The sequence below is a fragment of the Papio anubis genome, chromosome 15 (assembly GCF_008728515.1).
Source record: "Papio anubis isolate 15944 chromosome 15, Panubis1.0, whole genome shotgun sequence".
In the NCBI taxonomy this organism is placed as follows: domain Eukaryota; kingdom Metazoa; phylum Chordata; class Mammalia; order Primates; family Cercopithecidae; genus Papio; species Papio anubis.
Window position 1 is genome coordinate 55,971,317 of NC_044990.1, and position 27,577 is coordinate 55,998,893.

General features: G+C 39.2%; 1 protein-coding gene across 11 annotated transcripts in view; it reads left to right on the forward strand.

Moving 5' to 3' along the window:
- Positions 1 to 3,764: 3,764 nt before the first annotated feature.
- The window catches only part of SCEL (sciellin), a 112,870-nt gene continuing 89,057 nt past the window's right edge, over positions 3,765 to 27,577 (forward strand). For 3 of the 11 annotated variants that reach the window (XM_009192047.4, XM_017951337.3, XM_017951338.3), the window contains exons 1-4: positions 3,770 to 4,423; positions 23,336 to 23,397; positions 24,077 to 24,194; positions 27,245 to 27,304. In XM_009192047.4, coding sequence (XP_009190311.1) covers positions 23,355 to 23,397; positions 24,077 to 24,194; positions 27,245 to 27,304 — 221 coding nt within the window. In that variant the 5' untranslated portion in view covers positions 3,770 to 4,423; positions 23,336 to 23,354. Of the gene's footprint in view, positions 4,424 to 23,335; positions 23,398 to 24,076; positions 24,195 to 27,244; positions 27,305 to 27,577 lie in introns of all 11 variants that reach the window. The other 8 variants (XM_009192045.4, XM_009192046.4, XM_009192043.4 and 5 more) reach the window with 8 other exon arrangements.

Below are 27,577 nucleotides of genomic sequence, written 5' to 3' on the forward strand. Positions count from 1 at the left end.
TGAATTTTCCTTTCCCTTGGGATGGAAACAATGTAGGAGCATTATGGGTATTTAATGCTTGTTAAATGAAGAAATGATTGAAAGAAGACAAATGAGAATAAGAAGGATAAGTTGGTAAATCCATTACTGAGGGCGATTTGGCAAGATTTGCTCTACCAAAGTTAAAATGTGGAAACACATGGGCCCAGCAATTACATTTTTAAGAATTTATCTTACAGATTCACACATGTGCCAATTGATTTATGTACAATGTTATCAATGGCAGCATTGTTAGCAGAAGTTTGGAAATAATGGAAATGCCCATCAACAGTGGATTGATGACATAGATTATGGACTATCCATATCGTGGAATACCAAGCAGCTGTGAAAAATCAATATAGAAAGATCTTCAGAATACAATCTTAGAGGAAATAAGCAAGATTCAGAACAGTATAATATATCCACATCTTACATTTGCTTGTATATGCATAAATATACAAAGACCCAGAAGAAACTAATAACTACTTTTTTGTTGGAAAGAAAGGTTTGGAGGAAAAGGAAGACTTTTCATTGTATTCCACTTTATACCTTTTAGTTTCCAAACAATGTTATATATTACTGGGTTCAAAATATAGTATAAATATTCAAAAAAGAAAACTGCACACACATGTTTATAGCAGCTTTATTTATAATTGCCAAAACTTGGAAGCAACCAAGATGTCCTCCAGTAGGTGAAGTGAATGAATAAACAAACTGTGGTACACTCAGACAATGGGATATTATTATTATTGTTATTTTATTTTATTTTTTAAAGTCAGGGTCTTAATGTGTTGCCCAGGTTGGTCTTGAACTTCTGGCCTCAAGCAGTCCTACCACCTCAGCTTCTCAAAGTGCTGGGATTGTGGATGTGACCTACCATGCCTGGCCTTGGAATATGATTTAACACTGAAAAGAAATGAACCATCAAGCCATGGAGAAAACTTAAATGGAAAGACATGATGAAAACTTCAATGCATATTGCTATGTAAAAGAAGCCAGTCTGGAAAATGCTACATACTACATGATTCCAACAATATGGTTCTGCAAAAGGCAAAACTATGGAGACAGTAAAAAGATCAGTGGTTAACAGGGGTTGCAGGGAGGGAGGTATAAATAGGCAGCACACGAAGGATTTTGTAGGGCAGCAAAACTACTCTGTATGTTACTATAATAGTGGATACATGTCATTATGCATTTCTCCAAACTCAAAGAATATACAAAACCAAGAATGAACCCTGATGTAAACTATGGACTTTGGGTGTTAGTGATGCATCCATGCGGGTTCATTAATTGTAACAAATGTCCCACTGTGATGTGGGATGTTGATAGTGGGGACACTGAGGGTATACGTGAACTCTTTGTTGTTTATTCTCAATTTTGCTGTGAACCTAAAACTAAAAAAAAGGTGCTCATTTTGGCTGGTTGTTTCTTTGGATATAACACATAGACAAAACAATGTGATGTTGCAACGTCTAATTTTATGAGACAGGGTCAGCAAACATTCCCCCATCCAAGACCTGTGGTGGATATTGCTAATCGACCATGACATTCCCTTGTTGAGTCCCAACTTGCTTACAAACCTCAAGATTCCTCCAGGAAGCCATCACCAATCAATTGGCTTTTGTACCCGAGATAAAAACCATTTGCCATTTCAGCTTCTGAGCTAACCATTTGGCATTTCAGCTTCTGAGCTTACAGTTCTAGAGAGATCTCAAGAACTCTGACACTGAAAGTGAACAGGTGTGGTGAAGCCAAGTTATTCCAAGCATGCCCAAGGCTTCCCAGTTAAACACCTGAGTGAAACTAATGCCCAGCCTATTTGGCTACCTCCACACCTGAAAATGTTCTTGATTCAACCTCTTCACATTTGAGATTTTAAATTTTAGGCAGTCATGTCTGCTTAGCATGAAGAGGTCTGAATTTTGCTCAGTGGTTTAGAATTGTCCCTTTTTATACCAGAGATTTGATTCTAAATGAAAAAACACTGGTTTGGCTTAGCAGTGTGGATGGTCCGGTGTATAAAGCAAGAGAAACCCTTAATTGCATGCAGAAATAATTGCTTGGAAGCTCAAAATCCATAACTTTGGCAGCTGCACTTTACTTCATTGTAAGATAAAAACTTATCTTTCAGGTTCTGTGTTTTATGAAGTAATATATTTCAACGTTCTGTAATGTAAATTACAACTTCTCCCTACAAGGGAGCTCTTAAACTGTGTTTGCCTTTCATTTTGGCTAAGTTCTAAGGCTGAAGATCTCTTCTAGTTTATCTTTTGAGTTAAATCGTATCTTTGTTTTTCAACTTTATCATTTGTAATATTAATGTTCAAACCAAGATTTTTGGGCATCACAGAAACTTAAAGCATATTTTAAAAATATTTTGCAGGTATAAAATTCCACAAAAAGGCAGAGTAGACACGTATATATGTTTTACTTTGAAAAAACATTTTCCATTTTAGATTTCAAATTCCTCAGCCCAGAATAAGGGAGCATCAGGGAATGTAAAGGAAGTGGTCTCCCAGTCACAATGACCACATACTGCAATTGCCTTGCTCTCCAGTCTTGGTTTCTACTTCGTGTTACAGTCATTTCAGTGGGCACCACTCAGCTGCTTTGTAGTTTTCAGGAGCAGTTGTTCAGGGAGGATTTGGTTCATTGCTGGTGTGACATATGAGTGACGATGACCCAGGAAGTTCTGATGACGTGGCTTCTCTCAGCAATGTTCTGGGTTTGCTAAGCTTCCTCAAAGCCTCTTTGGCACTTATGGAAGTTGCATTTCAAAACCTGTAACAGGAGTCCGCACCTAGGATGGCTCTTCAGTGCTACTCCTTCCTCCCAGTAGAAGCAACCTTTGTTTTTGTTTGTTTGTTTGTTTTTGTTTGTTTTGTTTTTTGTTTATTGAGATAGGGTCTCACTCTGTCACCCAGACTGGAATGCGGTGGTGTGATCACAGCTCACTGTGGCTTGGTCCTTCCATGCTCAAGAGACTCTCCTGCCTCAGCCTCCTGAGTAACTGGGAACAAATACATGCACTATCACACCCAGCTGATATTTTATTTTCAGTAGAGATGAGATCTCTCTCACTGTGTTGCCCGGTTTGTCTCAAACTTCTTGGCTCAAGTGATCTTCCCACCTTGGCCTCCCAAAGTGCAAATGAAAGCCACTGCAACTGGCCAGAAGCAGCCTCTGACATTGGGTCTACTGCTGCCCTCAGTTATGAGAGAAGTTTCAACCATCCTTTTCACATTTTTTTTTTTTTTTTTTTTTTTCTGAGAGAGTCTCACTCTATTTTCTAGGCTAGAGTGCAGTGACATAATCTTGGCTCACTGTAACCTCCACCTCTCTGGTTCAAGTGATTCTCCTGCCTCCTCCTGCCAGAGTGGATGAATGGTTCTTCTTGACCATCTAATCACTGTCTACTAAGACTTTAAAACTCTGCATCAACATCACCTTCCAGGTTCTTCCTTCTCTCCCCTATGTGATGCCTGGCATTGAAAATTTCTGTCTATGACTTTATCATGGTATGTTACCGTTATTAAATATAGCTGGGGTTACAGGTGTGCGCCATCACACCCAGCTAATTTTTGTATTTTTAGTAGAGACAGGATTTTACCATGTTGGCCAGGCTGATCTTGAACTCCTGATCTCAGGTGATCCGCCTGCCTCCACCTCCCAAAATCCTAGGATTACAGGTATGAGCCACCACGCCTGGCCCTTTTTCATATTTTTTTATACATGGATAAATAAGACAGAGATTAGAATTCTTACATGCTAGGTGTATTTTCCCTTTGATAGTTTTACAAAATATTCTAGGTGTAGAATGTGTGGAACAGACTTCTTTCGTGTTTTCTGATCCCAGGGTTTCTGGGTTTCTGGGAACTTGTTTGTCTTGAAGTTTCCTTTAAGCCATGTACTCCTTGCATGCTTGTCTGTGCCCCTGCCTTCCAGGTACTGTGGGCATATGGGGGTTCCTTCTATTGAGTTTTCAGTTTTATTTTTTGAAAGAGAATGCAAAATAGATTGGGTCCTATGCCACCTTGTCAGTGGTATGGTTGTGCATATTGTTGATATCAGTTAAAGGGCAATCACAGGAGCGTATCTCTATATATATATTTGCATAACAAGGCCGTAAGTTAAAGAATTCACCAAAGGCCGTAGGTTCACGAGTGAGACTGTTTTAATTGAACTGGTATTTGTACAAGGTGACACCCTGTTGCATACCACAGACCTCCTCCCTGAGTGACTCAGCCGCTGAGAAAGAAACCTCTGAACTGTTCATTAATACAGTCAGGTAGAGGTTGAGACTCCACTGAATAAACTCTAGGTTCCCATTTCTTTCAGTCAGATCCTCCCAGGGAATCACTACAGGCCGGTTAGCCAAAAAGTCCTGGTTTTCTGCTCAATAGAGGTAAGTTGAATTATACTTGCAAACAGAAATACATCTGCTGTATGTGCACAGCTTTCTCTGTGTTCCTTTCAAATGATTAAAATTAGAACTTACTGTATTATCTTTGTCTCTTCTTCCTGTAAATTTTGACAGCCTCCAGCTGACTGTTAGCTCTGCTCTTCCTTGCTGTACTTTTAGGCCACATTGCATTGAACTTCTTGGCAACTTTACACATTACGGGCATCACAGAAATGAGCACCTATTTGATTTTCTGGGTGGGAGCTGTCAGCTGGTGAATCCTGCCACACAAAGGATAATAAATTCTTTAAGCGAAGGGACCAGCACGTGCTGGTTCATTTTCTCATGTGACTATACAAACATTTTTTAAAGGAACTTTCTGTTTTCATAAATGATGCTTTTAGTGAAACAGTGAACTCAAATATTGCTTTATAGTTAATAAGTCATATTTTTTCTCTACTGCTAAAAATATTGCAAGTTGTTGAGCTATGAGAGAGAGAGGTTTATTTTTATGAGGTTTTTGTCTCCACCCTATCTTCCCCAAATAAGAAAATTGCCATTTCTTACTTGAAAGTACCAAGGAGTAAAGGCAGGGTGTGGGGGCAGAATAGGGGTATATGGTTCCTTACAGGGATCTGTGGGCATCTGGCCAACTTCTCTACAGTATATTCTGCATTCTAAACTAAGGAGTGATTAATATATATGGGGGCAATTTTCAAACTTTATTCATAGCCTAGTCCTGAAAAACCAGTTTTGGGAGACTTTTGGTAAGGATAGAAGAGTTCTTTTGTAATTAATAGTTAAGCTGACTTGTCTGATTTGTGGTTTTTTTTTTTTAATCATTTCTATTTATGATACAGAGCTGTGGAATTCAAATGCAGGGGCCACTCACAGCTTGCAAATTGCAGGTCTGTGTCCTCCAGAGAGGCGCCCCCACAGCATACTTGGCTCTATCTTTAGTACTTGAGTTCTCATGGCTTCCTATTGCTGACCAGGTCACCTGCAGTCTGAGAGGGGTTTAGACACACCAGTGCTCAGTGCTCATTTCCCAGAGGTTTACCGAAGAATTTTATAACTTGGCTTTCAAGTGTTTATAGTAACCAGAACACTAAAGCATAGCATGTGTGGGTAATTTTATTTTTCATAAAATGTGATTACATTTAAAACTGTCTTTCACTTCCACAGTTTATAACGTAGATATAGCCTTCCTAATATTTGCGGTGCTCCGGTGTTTAAAGTATCAGAAAGATCAATTTAAGAAAACTGAGAAATGACAACAGTAAAAATTTTAGTAAAACATTCAGATGATCCTAAATGTTGGGATATGCAGAGAATGCCAACAACAGGTCAGAATTTTTATTGGAATGTTAGCTTCATGTAAATCTTAGATCTAATTGACCGAATATTTCAACTGAAATGGAGCATAGGCCCATCTAGTCTAATGCCTGAATTTTCTAGATGAGAAAAACAAAGCATGAATGTTAAGTAACTTGTGAAGATCAGAGTAGCAGAACCAGAACATGAAGCCAAATTGCTTGTCTTTTGTCTTACTGAATTTTCTCAATATTTTTTTCAAATACTTTTTATTATAAAATATGTAGTAGCAATAAACGAACCACACTCCATCACGGACTGTGGTTATCCAGCAATATGTGGAAATATTATACTATGTATGGTGTGACTAAGACATAATGGAAGACATAGACATATGTTTCCAACTTGTGGCTTGTGGAATCAGTGTTGCCATTTATTATATTTATGAGATTTTCATCTCAGGAGCCAGTAGCCCCTCAGCAGGGAGGGGATCTGATGTATGTGTGTTAGCTGTGGTCTGTACAATCAGAACACCCTCGCCCCGAATGCCATTCTGTAGGTGATGCTTACCTGACTGCCTTCTCAGACTACCAGAATTATGATGAAATACCTGAGAGGTTCATATTCCTGGGGACTATGTAAACAAAACAAAGAATATGTTTTGAATGACTGAGCTCATACTGTGGAATGAACTAAGCAGTCAACTTAAGCAAACATTGTTTAACTGAGAGCATCCTATATGGTTCAGGCATCAACTCCCACCATTTCTTAAGAGTGAGGGGATCAAATCTTTGGCCCTGCAGTCCAAGGGAAATCTTTATTGGTTTCACTTGGCTTCACTTTCTGTCATTATCCTGCTTCTAGACCATTTGTTGATCATTTTCCATTTTCTCTGGCTAGGGACTTAGAAATAAAGATTTTATATATTAATTGCTGCATACATAGCTGGAGTTGTTCCAAGTTCACTTCTGAATCAAAAGTCATTTTTGTTGTTGCTTTTTTTTTTTTTTTTTTTTTGAGATGGAGTCTCGCTCTTTTCGCCAGCCTGGAGTGCAATGGCACGATCTTGGCTCACTGCAGCCTCCGCCTCCCATGTTCAAGTGATTCTCCTGCCTTAGCTTCTCGAGTAGCTGGGACTACACATGTGCACCTGACTAATTTTTGTATTTTTAGTAGAGACGGGGTTTCACCATATTGGCCAGGCTGGTCTCGAACTCCTGACCTCAGGTGATATACCCGCCTCGGCCTCCCAAAGTGCTGGGATTACAGGCATAACCAATGCACCTGGCCTTAATCAAAAGTCTTTATCAGTTATATTCCTTAAGCGTTTCCAGCTTACCACTGTACAAATGGTAAACTGTGATTTTTCCATGAACTTGTGATTTTGGGGCTCGGGAGAAGCTCTTCCTTACATGGATGCTTTGCCAAATAACAGCTACATTTACTAGAATTTCATTTCATGTTGATTACTAAATTTTTTAAGGATATGAGTCATCTTTTTATTGTAATACTTAACTGGAAGAGTGAATTTTATAGCTATCTATTAAATGACAACTGGTTTGCTTCTAGATACAAGAACTGATCGTCCTGAATCCTCATTGTAATAGTATAATTGAGAGCTCTAAAAATCTAAATAATTTATTCTTTGTCTGTAGACCCAAGTTTCCCTGACTCTAAAATGTGGTTACGTATCCTTCATATGAAACCTCCTGGGGAAAGACAGTGAACTATAAGCCATGTTTTTCAAATTGAGATATATACATCCCAGGAGACTGTGTCAATATTCTGGAAAATGCAATACAATTATGAAATAAGCATGGCACATGTCTGTATGGGGAGCTAATTTTAGTTAAAAAACTTTGGAGAAAACTATCCCTACTGCCCTGCCCTCTCGCCAGTTCTCCCCAGGGTTCCCTCTTTTGTCATTAGAAATGCTGTGTGTAAAAGTTTAAAAGAAATTTGTATACAAATGCATGCAGGGATCTGAAATCTAGATAGACTTGAATTTGAACCACGATCCCATGTGGACAAACGGTGACATGTATGAGTATGCCTAACTCACAGCACCAGCAGATAAAAAGAAAAACTAGGATTCTTGCTGAATAATTAATAGATACATAAAGTTATATAATGGCATATTATATACATATTTTATAATATACATAGCATATTACATAATGGGACATATATGTATAATATGACTCACAATAGCACAAAAATATAGAAATCTAGAAAAAATCTCTACAAGAAAAATTTAAAATCCAGATTTAAAAAATAACAACATTTTATAGCAAGACATAAAGGTGAAAGTTGACCTTAAATGTCAGTTCTTCCCAAACTCTTTTATAGAATCTGTACAATTCTAGTCAAAAGTTCCAAGAATATTTATTTTGGAACCTTAGACAATAATTTAAAGTTATCTTAAAGAAATGAATAAATGAGAATAGCTGATAGAATTTCTAAAAAGGAAATTAATGAAGGGTGCTGTGCTACTAGATATTAAAAATGTATGTATCAGCAAAACACAATAATAAAAGTAGTTTGTTTTTATTGTAAGAAACTAAAGACAGATTTCTTGAGAAAAACACCCACAAAGCACATTTGAGAATATGTAAGAATTTAAAGTGTGACAAAGGATGAATCATGTATCAATGAGAAAGGGATTTATTCTCCCATTACCAAAGTAAATCCACATGGATTAGAGAGATTACATAAAACAACAAAATATATTGTAAAAATTAAAAGAAAAGTAAATATTTAGTTAACCTCATGTTTGTTCAACAAATATTCCTCTAGAACTGATTATGTACCAGGTACTGTGATAAGTTTTGAAAATCAACTGTGGAGAAGATGGGCTTCGCCACTACTCTTAAGATGTACAGTGTGTGAGTGTGTGCGAGGGTGAGTGTGTGAGTGTGTGTGTATATGCGCGTGTTGGGGGTGGGGGAAGATTATTCAGCCACACACACAGACAGTCTTAGGTGATGTTATGGAAAGAAACTCTTTGCTATTTGAACACACAGTAGGGCTCATAACTTAGCCTGGGGAGGAAGGAGTGGGGCAAGTGGTGATGGTATCACGGAATGATTCCTGGAGGATATAGAATGTGTGATCTGGAAGGTGAATGGAAGTCTTTCGTGAAGGAAAAGGAGGGGTTGAGGGAAGTTCAGAAAGAAGAGTGTTTCAGGCATGGATAGAATAAGCAATAGCTCACAGGTGATCAAAAGGATGGAGCACCAGACCCTGGAAGGAGTTGCTGTGGCTGAAGCCAGAGTGTGAGTGGGGAGCGGGAAGCAATGAGGCTGGAGAGTATGGCCTTGTTAACCTTGTTAAAAATTCGATTTTATCCTGACAGAAATGGAACACCCCTGAACAGCTTAAAGCAAGGTGATGACTAATTTGGCACCAGTGAGGAGAGTGGATTAAAATTGAGGAAGTCTGGAGACTGGGAATGTAGCTAGGAAGCCGTTGGAATAGTCAGGAGATTACGGTAGTTTGAATTGGTGTCTTGGAAATAGAAAGATACATAACAAGAGATGTTGAGTTATAGGACTTGACGATTGCTTGGACTTCAAGGTCAGAAAGAAGATTGATGGATGGTCTACAAAGATGGCTTTTAAAGAGTGAAAGTGGAAGAAATTATAAAGGGAAAAATAGGGAATGCAAAATCGAAAGCTTCTGATACCAAATTATAATTAGAAGCTAAATGAAAAACTAGGAAAGTAAAGATGAATGTTCCTGACATATAAAGAAAATGAGAAATCAGTAAGAAATATATAATAATTGTCAATGGATAATTTATAAAATAAGCAAAAAATGCCCTGTAAAGTGAAGACAAATATGCAAGTAAAACAAAATGATTCTACTTCCACTTATTATGTTATTAAGAAGATTAATGAATGATAATTCTAAATACTGGCAAATACATAGACACTCATGCTGCTGGTGGATGATAAACTACTATACGATTTATGGAAAGAAACTGGACAATAGGGATCAATAATATTTTAGAAATAATATATCTTGGCAAGTAATTGCACTTCTAGGATCCATTCAAAGAAAATAATCAGACACTTGGTGAAAGACTTTTGTATGGTTTTTTAGAAACAACAGAGGAATGATGTTACATTAATAAATAAAATGGGCTGGACGCGGTGGCTCACATCTGTAATCCCAGCACTTTGGGAGGCCGAGGCAGGCGGATCACGAGGTCAGGAGATCGAGACCATCCTGATTAACACGGTGAAACGCTGTCTCTACTAAAAATATAAAAAATTAGCCGGGTGTGGTGGCGGGCGCCTGTAGTCCCAGCTACTCGGGAGGCTGAGGCGGGAGAATGGCGTGAACCCAGGAGGCAGAGCTTGCCGTGAGCCAAGATCGCACCACTGCACTCCATCCAGCCTGGGTGACAGAGCAACACTCCGTCTCAAAAAAAAATAAAAATAAAAAATAAATAAATACATAAATAAATAGAGAAATAAAATAAGATATTTTGTAGCTGCAAAATAAATACTTAAATATTCTTAAATGGCATTGGAAAAATGCATATCAGTAGGCTGTAAATGGGCAAAGAAAAACCCTGGAAGAAAATTGCAGTGAATGATTAAAGGTGTCTGATTTTTTTTTTCTTTATGCTTTCTTGTATTTTCCACATTTTATATATACTTTCTTGTATTTCCACATAAGTTCTAAATATAGTGAGAAAGATTTATATTGTGTAAAATTGGGATAGAGAATAGCTACATGCCAGAGCTTTGGTGAATATGAAATCCAGTAAAGTATTTAAGATAACTAACAGGGTTTTGGCCCATAGTCTATGGTCAAAATTTGAGTTTTTAGTAATTTAACTTGTATTTTCAGCTAGAACTGAAAATAGCCCCTCGTGGGGCTCAGGTGATAGATAACTTTTATTGGATAGCTTTTTTATCAATGAATGTTAGACCAGTGTTTTTTGTAAAATGAAATAAATAATTATAGGTCACTATTCACATTAAAGCTTACTGTTATCATTCTGCAGAAAAGATGGGCCATAAAAAAAAGAGCTGGTGAGGGTTGCGTATTAAAAACCAGAATCAGGCAGAGGCAGGCGGATCACAAGGTCAGGAGTTCGAGACCAGCCTGACCAACATGGTGAAACTCCGTCTCTACTAAAAATACAAAAATTAGCCAGTCATGGTGGTGCATGCCTATAATCCCAGCTACTCAGGAGGTTGAGGCAGGAGAATAGCTTGAACCCCAGAGGTGGAGGTTGCAGTGAGCCGAGATCACGCCATTGCACTCCAGCCTGGGCTACAGAGCAAGATTCCGTCTCAACAAGCAAACAAACAAACCCCAGAATCAACAGTGAGAAAATTGTATGGTAGGGTCTTTCATTTGTGCTACATTCTGGACTCTGTTTCACCATCAGTAAACAAGTTTCCCAATGCTAAGCTTAGATTGTGAGGTTGTGTGACTGAAGAAATAGCTGCTTTCTAACCATCACAGAAGGCTAAATGAATCTCAGCCTAATGATTTTTGGATTTCCTTTTAGGCTGTGTATTCAGGCTAAACACAGTTGTTTGTTTCTGAGAGATCATTTAAAAATGGATTTAAATAGATTTGTTAATATTACACTTCATGAAGCACTGTTTGTTTTCCCCTTACATATATTTCTTGTACTTTTAGGTGGTAATTAGTTGTTTGATGATTTGTTTTATTTATCTTCCAAAAAATAATGCTTCTGTTTATTGGTCTGTAATTATAGAGCCCCTCTTATACTTCTACTGAAAATGGTTTTATGGCATTTGTCCTTTTCCAGTTCCTCGGGATTTTCACTGTTTCATTGATTTCTGGGAAACAAGTAGTGGTGGGGTTGGCACTGTTACTGCGCCCTGAAACCCTCAGGACATTTTCAGAAGCAAAAGTGAATACCACCAGGGCGATTTGCCACCCTGTGTCATTTTCTAGACCCCTTTTCTGTATTTGTTCACTTATTCTACTTTAGCTTTTTTGTATTCTCCATCACTAAAGAGATTTGCCCTGGGCAACTATTGACATTTGGTCTTTCATAAAGATAGTAATTTATAAAAATATACTAGAAGCTTGATAAATTGATTGAAAGATTTTGGTTTAGTTAAAATATCCAAATGTCACTCTATGTAGATCTCATGATACTTTGGTAAAATGGTCAAAGAAAGTCTGCTCCAATTCTTCTTTTCTGTTGAGCTCCACCATGGATCTCTATTGTTGCCATCTTTATGTCCATCAGTACCCAATGTTTAGTTCCCACTTATAACGGGAAACACTTGGTATTTGGTTTTCTGTTTCTGCATTAATTCGCTTAGGATAATGACCTCCAGCTGCATCCATATTGTTGCAAAGAACATGGTTTCATTCTTTTTTTATTCACCACTTTTTAGTCTAGTAAATTTCTTCCTGTTAATTCCTTTTTGTTTCTCGGGCTTCTGAGATAGGTACTCTCGTGTCAGGTTGATTTGAGTTTGAAACCCAACTGGGCGATTCACTAGTTATGTAACCTCAGGCAAACTAGTCATCTTGAGACTCTTTCCAGAAAAAAAAGAAAAACTGCCTACATTTCGCCCACTGCCCACATTTCCAACTCCTGCCCTATCCTTCTGCAAAAAGACTCTGACTTCACTGAAACCATTCATCATTAAGTTTCATGTAAAGAACAAGTATAATACTAGTAACAACCTAAAGGCATGTAAGGCTTAAATGAGACAACACCTGTGAAATATAAGCTCAAAATAGTTATTATTATTGTGGGACCCCAAATCTAAACAGTCAGAATTGAAGTCCTTGTTTTTTCTCTTTTCTTCCATCATCCTTTATTTTGCTAATTTAGTTTCTGCTGCACGTTTTTTTTTGTTTTTCTTTTCTGCCTTATTTCTCCTATTCCTTTTCCTCTATGAGCCCTTCTTTAACCAATTTTAGTTTCTTTGTTCACACAATCTTTCTTAAGAGAAGGTTAGCAGGGAGTGCTAAAGACTTCCTCAGGTAAGCCAAGAGGCATTATGTCCTTGGGTGGGAAGGGAAGAGTGAGATTTTAAAAGTCTTCATGCTGAGAGAACCCAAAAGATGACGAAGATTCTAGCTGAGCTGGGAACTGGCCCAGGAAATTCTTGGCACTGGGACAGGAAGAGCTGGGGCTGCGATCGTGCTGGGGGACTGAAGTGAAAGTTGGCTCAGGGAATTATTGGCATGGGGACAAGAGGAGCTGGGGCTCAGATTGGGCTGGTGGGGGGAGCGGCAATTGGGTCACCTAATGGACGTAAATGCTCCCAGAGGAAGTGCTCTCATTAGAGATAGAAAATACTGAAGGAAATTGATTAAGGGCATGGAGAGATGAGGAGAAGCTGAAAAGAAGACAAATGTAAGAAATAGGAGATGCTGATAGTTTCAAATGCATACGAAAAGAGCTAAGAAAGTTGATTGATTTCGTGATTTAGAACTTGAGCAGTGATTTCATGTAAAACCTAAAGACAAATGTCCTTGGGCAGAAGCAGTAGGCAGCAGATAAAACTAGCTGTTTCTGGTGTTTGGCCACAAAGAGGAAATGAAAGATGGGCCAGTAATTGAAAATATTTTTTCCCTCTCTCCTCATAGACTTTGACTTTGTGATTTCACATCATAATTTTCAACACATGCATTCAGTGCTTCATAGGTAAATGGTTTTCTACTTCCCAGCATAGGAGAGACAGCGTTCACACATCTTTTCTCATAATATTACACTTCTAAAACACAGTTGCTGGTGTCTGTAATCAGTAGGCATATGTACTGGCAACAGTCTTTTGAGAAGCCAAGATTAGAGTTTCATCTTTTTTGTGAGAAGCTAAAAACCTAGTTGGAATGAAACTGAAATGTGGCACTTAGAAATAAATCCAATTAGCTGAACCGGAGTCCAGTCGGGAACCGTGTCAAGCCACTTCTGGCTGCAGTGTGGTCATCGGAGAGTGAGTTTTGAGGCTGAGCTGTCAGGAAATGTTGGGGCCGTCGTTCATTCCTGCTGTTCCTCTCACCTGTTCTCCCATGAGCATCCATCAATCTGGGACTCCAAGCATTTCTCTGAGTGCCTGATATGGGTCATATCACATGGCACTTTGAGGTACATATAGTATCACTTACGGAAAAGAGCTCTGGCGCTGCAGTCACACAGACCTAACTGCAGTTTCTGATTCTTCCTCTAACTGTGTACTTTGGGCAGGTTATTTCACCTCTCCGAGGTTTGGACTCCCATAATTATAGATAATAGTACTGACCTGGAAGGATTAAATAAGATAATGTGCATAAAACATGTGGTACAGCAGGTGGTACATGGTAGGGGCTTAACATGTGACCCTTCTTGCTAGGAACATTGAACACATATGTTTTGTTGATACAAGAATCATACATCCTTGCAATTACATATGAATTTTGAGGAGTGACATTCACCACTACCAAAACTAGAAAAAAAAAAAATCACACATATCATTTGTAGACTCCTGTCAACTTTTGGACCTTTTATTTGCTGCACGATGGCTTAGTGACATAGAGGAAGAGCATTAGGCTTAAGTAACAAAAAAAAAAAAAAAAAAAAAGAAAGAAAAAAGAAAAAAGAAAAGGAAAATAAATCTCTTAAACAAACGAGGAGGTTTATTTTTCTCTTGGAAGGAGAAGCTCAGAGATAGATAATACAGGGCTCTTGTGGCAACTCTATGACACTGTCAAGGAACCAGGTCCCTTCTAACTTCCTGCTCTGCTATTTTTCGTGTGTGAATTTAGTCCCTATAGTTGCCCACAGTTCCTAAGGTCCCAGAGGACTGCTCCTCCCTCCTGCAAGCCACCTTAGTTTCAGAAAAGAGTGGGGGAGCACAAAAGCACACATTCTTCCCAGGTACTTCCACTTCAATTGTAATAGTCAGAACTACAAATGTGTCTACTGCTAGCTTCAGAGAGCCCAAGAAATGTGGCTTTAGCTATCAGTAAGAAAGAAGGGGAGAATGGATATCACATATGCCGTCATTGTCTGCTATAAGTCTCTACTTGGAAATCTCCAGATCATCATGACTGGACCTTTCCTTACTGTCCTCTCCCATTGGAACATACCGCCCCCAGCCCCCCCCCCCAAAATTTAAGATAAATCTTAAACATTAAAAAAAATGTGAGTAACATTTGTAATTTTAAAGAGAGAGGCATGGCATTCTGGAATAATTCTTAAAATAAAAATTTAGATTTACCCCAAAATCTACAGTAATGATTACTAACTGTTTTAAGAATGAAAATTCATTTTTAAAATAAAAACATTCATGATGTTTTACATATAAGACTAATTATATTTTCAGTAATTTACTGGTTGACAAAAGGGTATGATGGATTTGGTATAAAAATGCTTGGATGCTGAGTGCAGAAGGATTTGCAAGCAGACCCTTTGCAATGAACTCAGTGCCACTGCCTTCCATCCCTCACTCCCTCATCCTCTGCCCATCTGGAGGTCTGCACCCAGGGTTATGTACCATGCTGGGAGGGCTGAAGTCTTAATCAACTCTCGGATCATCAGAAATTCCTGCAAAAAGATGTGTAGAGGAAAACAGGTATCTCTTCATCACTTTATGTTTAGGGATAGCTCCAATCAGACCCAGCATTCTGCCATAGGGTCTGATATTTTCATGCTTTTGTCAGCTAGGTGTTTTCCTGAAGACCTGGTTAAATGAAAACCAGTGAAATAAGACGTTTGAACAAGCTCATGGGCCTTACCCTCTTTCTCTCTGTTAATGACTAGCCCCAGGTATCCTATAAATACCCCCACTGGCTTCATCCCAAAACTTCTGGGATATTCCCTAAGAATAGTTTCTGGTAAACCCACTTTCTTTCTCTGGGACATCCCAGCTGCCTCTTCCATAGTACATAGCTCTTTGGCCAAAAACCCAGATGGTTGCTGTGTTTTAAATTTTCTTTGGTATTCTACCCATATCCCACCTCAGTCCTCCTCTGACCTAGGCTTCTGCTGCCCTTTTAGGGTCTGCGAGGTAGGGAGGAAAGTTCAAACAATAAAATGCTTTAGATGATTTTATAGGAATTTGTAATTTACAAAGCATTATCTCATTTAATTTCCATAACAACCTTTTAAGATTGCTATAACTTCCTCTTTGCAGAGGCAGAAGCAGAGACTTGGTCCAAGTAGCTAATGAGTGATGAAGCTGGGACACACACAATCTGGGACTTTCTTGCTCAAGGGCTGTCAATCATTTTTCCTCCTATGCCACTGCAAACACATTAGGTTGTCACCTGTTCAGGCACATTTTACTTCAGATTGGCTAGTAGACAGAAAGATCCTGAGGCCTTGAGGGTCAGATGAATTTTGAGGGTTTGAGGGAGATGGAAAGTTCTGGAGCATAAAGGGAAGCTAAGGATAAGATATAATGGGGAAAAGAAGGGTGTTGACATTAAGATGGGCAGGAAGTCTGTATAAAGATCAGCGTGTATCTTTAACTCTCTGATAGGATTTGGCTCTGTGTCCCCACCCAAATCTCACCTTGAATTGTGAGAGTCCCCACATGTTGTGGGAGGGACCTGGTGGGATATAATTTAATCACGGGGGTGGGGTTTTTCTCATGCTGTTCTCGTGATAGTGAATAAGTCTCGTGAGATCTGATGGCTTTATGAAGGGCAGTTCCCCTGCACATGCTCTCTTGCCTGCCCTCATGTAAGGTGTGACTTTGCTTGTCATTTGCCTTCTACCATCGTTGTGAGGTCTCCCCAGACATGTGGAACTGTGAGCCAATTAAACTTCTTTCCTTTATAAATTACCCAGTCTGGGGTATGTCTTTATTAGCAGCATGAGAACAGACTAATACACTTTCTAAAAGAAAATAAGGGAAATTTTCACAAGCAGAGGATATTTGTTCAGGGAGGTTGGCATAAGTAGCATGAGTAGAAGAATATGGCATGCATAAGATAAATTTATGTGTTTTAATGAGTGTAAGTATGTTTTCTAAAAACTGAATTCTAATTTTATAGCTATAGGGATAGCTCTTTATGTTGTATACTTATAAGTAAATTATTTATATATAGACTATATTTACTAACTATATACTACGTATGTAGTTTATGTATTTTATCTTTTATTGATATAAAATATTTTACATATTTGTGGTATACGTGTGTGTTACATGCATAGGGTGTATAGTGATCGTATCAAGGTATCCATCACCTGAATGTTTAACATTTTTATGCATTAGCTTCATTTTGAGTCTTCTGGTTACTTTGAAATATACGTAATGTTGTTGCTTACTCACCCTAGCCTGATATCAAACATTAGAGCTATTACTCATAACCAACCTCTCTTCATTCCCCTTTCCACCCATACTCCTACCTGTCTCTGGTATCTATCATTCTACTCTCCACTTCTATGAGATTAAGTTTTTTAGCTCCCACATATGAATGAGAACATGCAGCACTTGTCCTTCTGTGCCTGGCTTATTTCACTTAACATAGTGTCCTCTGGTTCCATCCATGTTGCTATAAATGACAGGATCTCATTCTTTTTTATGGTCGAAGAGTATTCCACTGTGTATAGTTCCATTGTGCATATATACCCTATTTGCTTTATCCATTTGTCTGTTGATGGGCACTTAGGTTGATTCAATATCTTTGCTATTGTGAATAGTGCTGCAATAAACATGTGAGTGCAGGTATCCCTTTAATATACTGATTTCTTTTCTTTGGGATAGATACCTAGCAGTGGGATTGCTGGATCGTATGGTAGTTCTACTTTTAGTTTTTTGAGAAATGTTCACACTATTTTGCATAGAGGTTGTACTAATTAATATTCCCACTAACAGTGTATGAGAGTTCTCTTTTCTCTGCATCCTTGCCAGCATCTGTCATTTTGGTCCTTTTAATAATAGTCATTCTAACTGGGGTAAGATGGTATCTCATTTAGTTTCGATTTGCCTTTCTTTGATGATTAGTGGTGTTGAGCATTTTACCTGTTAACTATTTGTATGTCTTTATATGTAATATATATTTAAAAATAGCATGTGCTCAATTGAAATAACAGAACACACTACCCAATGGTTTCATGTTTTGGTAACATGGTAGAATATCACATTGTCTTATTGTCACATAATCTGCTATACCCTATTGTTAATTCACATAGACATGCTCTTGCCTGGGATTGACTTTATCCTTGCAACTCTCATTCTGCTTTCCTGTATAATAGTGTGACTCTTCTTAAACCACAAATGGAAACTAAGATCCAATCAGAAGACAGAAAGTTTTAAACTAGGATGTTCCTGAATATGTGTGTTTATATTATTTATGTGGTTTCTGTTTGTGAGTTCCACAGAAGCCTAGGCCTGCTTGTCTCTATTGTATAAATTTGACAGCTTCTTGCATAGTTCAGGGTCAGAGAGCATATTTTCAGGCCACAATGATGAATGATCCATGGGTCACTCACGGCACCAGTTTAACATTTAGGAGTTGATACAGATGCATACCAGGGAGGGCTCAATTGTTAGCAGTGTATGGAGATGCACAAATCCTCATGGGACTGGGATAATCTTGTGAAATATAATCTGATTGCATTTTATTCTGGCAAAACCACACGGGACATATAAGAGTGTCTTTTCCGCCTCTCTAGCTCAAAGACGGCCTGGCCTGCTGCCAGTTTTTGTTTTTGTAGTTGAGATATAATTTATATACCATAAAATTCACCATTTTAAAGTGTAAAATTCAGTGCTTTTAAAAAAATATATTCACAGCTGGGTGCGGTGGCTCACACCTGTAATCCCAGCACTTTGGGAGGCTAAGGCAGGTGGATTGCTTGAGGCCGGGACTTTGAGAACAGCCTGGCCAACATGGCAAAACTCCATGTCTACTAAAAATACAAAAAATAGCCAGACGTGGTGGCACACACCTGTAGTCCAAGCTACTCAGGAGGCTGAGGCACGAGAATTGCTTGAACCCAGGAGGCAGAGATTGCAGTGAGGTGAGATCGTGCCACAGCACTCCAGCCTGGGTGAAGAATGAGACTCTGTCTAAAAAAAATATATATAGATAGATATAGATATTATTTATATCATAAATATAAAATATATAGTACGACATATTCCATATTTATCATATTATAACATATATATTATATTATTTATTAGATATATATTATATATTTAATATATATTATATTAATAAATATATAATATATAATATATTATTTTATATTTATTATGTTATATATATATTTGCAAGATTGTGCAACCATCACCACTATCTAATTCCAGAGTATTTTAATTTTACCCCAAAAAGAAACCCATTCCCTTTAGCAGTCACTCTTCATTCACCTCTCCCCTTAACCCCTGGAAAACACTAATCCACTTTCTTTTCTATGGATGTGACTGTTCTGTACATTTCATATCAATGGAACCGTACAGTCTGTCCTCTTCTGTGCCTGGCTTCTTTCATTTAGCTTAATGTTTCAAGTTTCATTCACGTTGTAGGATGAATCAGTGTTTTGTTCCCTTTTATGCTGAGTAATATTCTGTTGCACAGAGATGCCATACTGTGTATCCATTCATCCACTGATGGACATTCGGGTCATTTCTACTTTTTGGCTGTATGTGCTACCATGACCATTCATGTACAAGTTTTTGTGTGGACATGTTTTTAACCAAAGGAATATTGGGGAATACACAGAGAAGCCTGTCCTGTGAAGGTTTGTTTGCTGCAGCGGTTCATTGAGAGGCTGCCCTGGTACCAAGCACTTGACGGAGGTCATGGGACTTCCAAGGAGTGAGATGCCCAGCACCAGGCAAGCCCCTGCATCCACATTCCCACTCTCGCTCTAACACTAGGGCAACAGCCTAGTCTTGCAGTGACTACTGATGGGCATTAGTGCTGTTTGCTGAGGAGAGCATGGCTTGGTTTAGAAGCCCGACACAGCCCCTTAACACCTTGGACATGTTTCATCCTCTCTCTGAGCTCCAGTAGTCTCACCTGGGAGTTGGAGGTACCAAGAGCCACCCCGCAGAGTTTATGCGAAAAATGAGAGACAATGCCTGGGAGGTACCCTGTTCAGGGCAGGGACTTGACCAGTGGATCTTTATTCTAATAGCAATTATCCTGTGCAATAAACCATTTGAAGACATGGAGGGCACAGAGCAGGTGCAGTGTGGACCAAAGCTCTTTGAATGACTTGGCTATCTTATAACTCTTCAAATTACTTTTTTCATAAGGATTCCATAGTTTGCTCAGGCTGTTATAACAAAATACCACAGATAAGTGACTTAAATAACAGAAAATCATTGTCTCACAGTTGTGGGGCCTGGGCATCCAAGATCAAGGTACTGGCAGATTTGGATTTCTCCTGAGGCCTCTCTCCTTGGCCTGCAGATAGCCACCTTCTTACTGTGTCCTCAAAGTGGCCTTTCCTCTGGTGTCTCTTTGTGTTTCTAAATTTTCTCTTCTTACACGGTCACCAGTCAGGTTGAATTAATGCCCACCTTAAGGGCATTGTTTTAACTTAATCACCTCTTTTTTATTTATTTATTTATTTATTTATTTATTTATATTTTATTATACTTTAAGTTCTAGGGTACATGTGCACAACGTGCAGGTTTATTACATATGTATACATGTGCCATGTTGGTGTGCTGCACCCATTAACTCGTCATTTACATTAGGTATATCTCCTAATGCTGTCCCTCCCCGCTCTCCTCACCCCACAACAGGCCCGGGTGTGCGATGTTCCCCTTCCTGTGTCCAAGTGTTCTCATTGTTCAATTCCCACCTATGAGTGAGAACAGGCGGTGTTTGGTTTTCTGTTCTCGCGATAGTTTGCTCAGGGGCATGGATGTAACTTAATCACCCCTTTAAATGCCCTATCTCCAAATATAGTCACCTTCTGAGATACTAGCGATGGAAACTTCAACATATAAATTTTGGAGGAACATGACTTGGCCAGTAACAAGCACCTGGGGAAGACCTACTCTCTCCCAGATGCTGGGAATAGAAGGAAAACATTTAGGCCTTGCCCACTAGAAACACAGTCTCTTGGGAGGGACAGAAAAATAAGCAGGTAATTGTAAAACACGCTTTCTCCATTTACCCTGTCTTTTGTCTCACAATTGCATTACTGTCTCTGCAGATGTATCACTAATTATGCAATCAGCATTTTGACCACCTGAGAATTCTAGTGCAATCAACTGAGAACTCTCCAGGTCTTTATTGGCTAAGAGGAAAAATAATATATCAGAGCCCATTTAGAAACAGGAAAAAGGTTAGCCAAAAGTCCTGAGACACACTCCCAGAGAGAGGCAAAATAGTCACTAGTTGAGCTTTAAGTTTGCCTTTAGGGGCTTCTTTACCTTCATTTTACCAGAGGTTATCTATGCAGCCTCCAAACATAGCCAGCCAGGGGATCCCTGACACTTCTGGTGTGCCCAGCTGCCCAAGTTCAAGTCTGTTCCATCCCATCCCACATCCAACCATACCTCTCCTATGTCTTTGCTCTCTGCTTGCCAAGGTGATGGAGTATGGAGTTAAAAATTATCAAGCACCTACTGTGTGCTGGGCAATAATTAGACACTTTACATATGTTATCTAGTAATATTTGAACCTCATAATGTTCCTATTTCATCTCATTATACAAATAAGAGACCTGAGCTAATAACATACCTAAGGTGACACAGTCAGTAAACAGCATCACTTAGATGCAGTTCTTTCTAACTCCACTAAGACCTTCAGAACCAGCTATTCATGCAGCGAACAGCTGCTGGTCCCCGAGAAGGTAATGGTCATGATGAATACATTGGTTCTTAATCCACGTCTTAGGTTAGGTTTCCCAGAAGCCATTTCTGAGAGGCATTTGGGTGCTTTTGAGTTATTGAGGGTGTGCTTTCAGGAGAGAGGCAGGGGAAGGCCAGGGAAGGAAGTGAGCAAGGATGTGCACTCTGCTGGCTGATCTACAGCCGGATCCCAGCTCTGAAGTGCAAGTCACTGGATAAAATTGATTCTATCTTGAGGCAAAGGACTGACCTTTTTTATCCCGGTCAGCCAGCCACCGGCTCCAGGTTGTAGTGAGTGGGGAGGCTGTGCAACCAGCCAGGCGGAGTGAAGGGCAAATCCTCAGGGAAGGTACAGTCATGAGCCTGTAGCTGCCAAGCTTCAGACTGGTGAGGGGGAGCTGGTCTGGACACTTACAGCCTCCACCTCTGATCTTCTGCAGTGCTACTGACATTCTAAGAAGCAACCCCAAGGAAAATAGTACCTTGACCCAGAGAAGTGTGTCTTTCCTGCTTCAGGTCCTATGGCAAGTTGTTGCAGGAAATACTTTCGCATTAGAGGATAGGAAGTGGGGGCTTTTAGAACCCCAAGTTATACCTATAGACAGTTGTCCAATAATATTTCCTTAAGTCCAACAGCATTGATCGTTTAACAAAGTGGTTTTTTTGTGTACATTATTCATTTGATCATCACAGCAACTTAGGAAGTAGATGGCAGGTTTCAATAGCCTCATTTTGCAGGGAGATTAAGTGATTCATTTTCCAGACATTGAGTGTGATAAATATGGACCTAAAACTTGCTTCCGACTTGAGCGTGAATGCCCCTCCTATGTTCCACGCACAGTCCGGGTGAGATGGACACTGGAAAGGACGTAATAAGCCCACCCAGGGTGAGCAGCCATCCAGGTTTGCCCAGGACTTTTCTGGTTTCCACTTTCAGGAAAACGCAGGGTTAACTCAGGCGCGCAAAGGCCCACAATACATTTATGATCCACAAAAGCATTGTAATTTTTATTTCTTTCAATAACAGAAGAAAAATATTGATATAACAATAATAATAATGAAGCCAGCCAGGATCATATTCATACTAACATAGTCATAAGATAGAATTTTAAATTTGTGTGTGTGTGTATGTCTGTGTGAGTAAGAAGGGACCCCGAAGGCAAAAGTGCCTAGGACCCACAAAGTCATAATTCAGTTCTGGGGAACTGGATCAGTCCTGGGCAGACTGGTGCTGTGGGTTACCTTAACCCCTTAACACCAGAAGAGTAGTTCAGAAACTTTGAGTTTTCCATGTGGCGGTTGCCTAAAATCACCAGTGCTTCTCAAAGTCTGTGATTTCCATGTGCCTGGCTGCTTTCCTTCTAATTACACAGCAATTTCCTGAGTTTGCTTTGGCTTTTTTCAGGAAGGAGCTGAGGAGCCCTTCTTTGGGCATTCACAGTGTGCTGTGGGTTCAGCACAATCTCTCTCTCTCCCTCTTGACCATGAACAGACACTTGTCTAACTCATTTTTCTGCCCCCAGCACCAGGCTCAGTGCCAGGGACAGTATAAGCACTCCATGCGTAATTATTGATTGAACACATGAATTAATTGATGGCCTGATTCTACCAATTGCTTATAACGCTGGAATCACAAAACGCCCTGGGCCTCATTTTCTCCATCTGTAAAACAAATATGTTGGAAGAGATGAACTCTCAGGGGCATTTTATGTCATGCATTTGTTATGACAGACCATGTGATTGTCACTGTCATTGAAAAGTGAATCTCAGTCATGAAACAGTCACTTACGGGTTCTTAGAGTCATTGTTGTGCTTTCTCTATTTCCCATTTTTCTTTTAGGTCCTTACTGGAAGGCAGCATGTCCAATGTTACCTTGAGAAAAATGTCTCCCACAGGAAATGGTAATGTACATGAGTTTCTCTTACTCAGAAAACTTTAAAATTTCAGTAAAACAACTCACAGATCTCAGTTCTTTAATACAGACATTGAATGCTGAGAAACAACAGTCTAATTTAATTAGCATTGCAAAGTTAGGCTTAAGAAAAAGTATACATGCCACAGCTTTTAGTCATGCAATTGGAATTCATTTTTTTAAAATCAATAAAAATATCTTTTTTTAAAATATGACCTTCTTTGTGTTTGGCTCTTACAGGATAAAAGAATTAAGTTACTTAGAATCAAATGACCAGGACTTATTGACTATTACTAGGTATTATAAAAACAGTCTTTTGTGGGCTTCCAAGGTATATTTCTTATGGGGTAAAATGGCCAGCCCACTAAATCCTGGCTCAGTTTATCCCAGGCTGGGAGTTCTCCTTTCCCAGGGACTGGATGGGGCCTCATAAGTGGCACTGGCAGTTTCAGTTGGCACCTGAGCAGCTTTGTGTGTTATCTTTGGTGATAGGGTGTGGGATCTGTTCTTTCTTGCTGGTGCATCCTACTTTGAATCAGTACTGGACTTGCCAGCCTAGAAGATTGATGCTGGCCAATCAGTTGTGCCTCTCAGGATTTTCAGGTTACCAAGCCCACGCTCAACTCCACACTATTACATCTTCCAGTCTTTCATGTTTCTGTTGATAGAGATGAAGAGCACCACTCTGGGAACCACACGGAAGCAGCAGGATTTTCACGAGGTGAACAAAAGAAGAACTTTCTTACAGGATAACAGTTGGATAAAGAAACGCCCTGAAGAAGAAAAGTAAGCTGGTGTGGAGCGTGGTGGGTGGATGGAGGGGCAGAGAGAGGCATTCTGTTTGGGAAGCTAATGCTTATCTGAAAAGTGAATACTTTTCTCCTGAAACACTTTGTTGCATGGTCTAATCTTTGGTAAGACTTAGTAAGCATAAATAGGTTACACACCAGAGTTTCAAGAATACCTCTGCCATTTTAAAAATCCACATACATAAGAGAATGTGAGTCATTACTGAGAGAGAGCCTGGTTATTACCTAGGATGGATATTTGTGCTTACTTGGTAAATGGAAAAGAAAACATGACTTTCCAGTTTCCAAAAAGGTAACAGTTAATCCATGATCAGACAATTCCTGCTATGTTGATCATGTCAGCTGAAATAAACAAAAATAGTATAATTCCAAATTTAATATATAAAATTTTGATACGTACAAGAGAAATTTAAAAAATTACCGACTTAATTTAGTGCCATCTACTTCTAGGTACTGGGAAGGTGGAATATATGGTATTACTTTGTAAGTACTTACCACCAACAAAATTTTGTTTGTTTTGAGCATTACTTCTACTAGCTGAGAGGTTTAAAGATTTGAAAACTATGGCCATAGGCATGTAGCCTCATTGCCAATATAGATTTGCAATAGGTATTTGTCCAGCCCGGATATATATCGTGTTGTGTGTATGTTATAAATTATGTAGTCATTTTATAATTTCTTTGTTATTAAGCTTGGTGTTAGATACTTTATGTATAAAGCACCAGTAATTTTACAATAAAACACAAGGTAGGTGTTATATCTCCTCATTTTACAGAAGAGGGATCTGAGCTCGGAGAAGCTAAGTAACTTGTCTAATGGCACATAGCTATTTAGTGGTAGAGATGAGATTTTAACATGGTCCATTGTTTTTCCATTACACAAATGTTTCTCAACCAGGGACAATTTTACCTCCAGGAGACATTTGGCAAGGTTGGAAGACATTTTTGTTGTTAAAATTGGGGAGTGCTTCTGGTATTTAATGTGCAGAGAACAGGGATGCTGGTAAATATCCTATAAATCACAGGACAGCTCCCACACAAAAAATTATCAAACCCAAAGTGTCAACAGTCCTGAAGTTGGGAAATCCTGCATTATAGGATACTTACTCTAAACTATCTACAAACTCTGCAGATATGGTTATTTAAGGGTCATTCGTGTAAATGTTAAATTTAAAATATCTATTAATTTCTGTTATTGAATATTATTATTTCAAGGAAATATACAGGAGTTTAGAGATTTAGAGACTCACACTAACTTTTGGAGTTAGCACTATTGGACAACAATCATTTCCTTCCATGAAGCAGCATTTATTGCTTCTGTCAGAGCATTTCCAATTTTCTGTAGTGATAGTGTCATGTCAAATGTAGACCATACATTTTGGATTGCCGACATTTACACAGATGAGTGAAGATAGAATGTATAAGACAAATCACAGTTGGGAGGAATGTTGCTTTTATGCCAGGCATGCCTCCCCAAGAAAACCCAGGGAAGCCAACTTGGATGGCATAGGAGCTGCTGAATGAAGGGAAAATTGGCTTTGATGCTTCCCTGATTTTCCCTGGCCCAGTTCGGGGCTGTGTGTTATAATTCTTCCTCAGATAAAAACATGCCTGGTATCTGCTGTTCTTTCAAAAATTTCAGTAAGAGATACGGAGGAAGATAGGAAAGTTCTCTTGGGGTCTTTGAGAGTATATATTTGCTGGCATTGTTTCACTTTTACTGTTCATCTTTCTATTTAATTGTCTACTACAGTTCTTTTATAGCTTCATTAAAAATGGTACCAGAGGCCGGGCATGATGGCTCAGGCCTGTAATCCCAGCACTTTGGGAGGCCGAGGTGGGCAAGTCAGGAGTTCGAGACCAGCCTGGCCAACATGAAGAAACCCCATCTCCACTTTAAAAATACAAAAATTAGCTGGGCGTGATGGCGGGCACCTGTAATCCCAGCTACTTGGGAGGCTGAGACAGGAGAATTGCTTGAATCCAGGAAGCACAGGTTGCAGTGAGCAAAGATATTGCACCACTGCATTCCAGCCTGGAAGACAGAGCAAGACTCCATCAAAAAAAAAAAAAAAAAAAAAAAAAAGTACCAGAGAATTGAGTAATGTTACTGGAGCACAACCAGGAAAAATGTGGTATTTCAGGTTTGGTTGGGTTGACATGAAATAGGTTCAAGTACTTTCTGCCTTTGCTCAAATCCAAAGGCTTCACTACATGTTTTGACATTTCCTGAAAGGGCCTGTACTTTCAGTTCCACTGTACAAAACAAGAATGATATTACTTTGAGATTTTACATATGAAGGTCGATTGCAGGGTTGACCAGTAGGAATAGCAACGGTTTGGAATGAAAAGATCTGGGTCCTAGACGCATGTCTGTTACTTGCTAACCTTGTGGTCTTAGGAAAGCCACAAAATCCCCAATCAATTTTCTCATCTGTGAACTGGATGTGACAGTGTCTTCACTGCCTAATTCATAGGATTATTTTAATGATTAACTAGAGCAAACTGTATTCTCATGGCTCAAAAGTGGGCTAGGTCTCCTGTGAATTATAAATCTCCTTAACCACAAATATTGGTACTGAGTTTCCCACATTTTATGAAGGAGAACTGTCAAGTCCACCAACATATCCAGACATAATGGGCTTGCTTAAATTTAAACACAATTTGTGGAAAGCTTTTGTATTTGACTTCAAGCCAAAAAGGACTCTTCTAATACATATAAAGCAAATGGGCTCATATTCCCACAGTCTGATAAAACAAAACACATCACAACACTCATTCATTGTTGAATCATGTGCAAACCTCATGGGATAAATGATCATTTGTACTGACAAACTTGTTTCTTTTCTCATGCTCTTTCAAGTGGTGACTGGTTAAAATAGATACATAATTTTGTGTTCTCACAACTGAAGTAAAATGAATTAACCTTGCCAAAAATTGTGAGCTCGCCCTCATGTCTCTCTCATTTGGTGCTTAGCCAATATTGTGGTAACTTTCTATGTGACATACTTTTGTTCTTTCTTTGCAGAGATGAAAATTATGGTAGGGTGGTGCTCAACCGACATAATTCCCATGATGCATTGGACAGGTGGGTGTTCAGACATGTTACATCATGAGCAGAAACATAAAGATGGTAGTTTTCAGAGAAGACTTGTTCAAGACAGCTGAATATTTGCAGCATGCCTCGGGCTTTCCCCGATGTTCTGGGCATGTGAAGGAGAATCTGTGATATCATCAGAGGTTTCCACAAGAAAACTCTGCCTCTCCAGAGCCATGACTTGGAGGCAGAACATAACCAACCCTCTGTGCATCCCATGGAGGTAGTCCTCCTGACAGGCAGAGAAAGGACTCTCATAGAAAC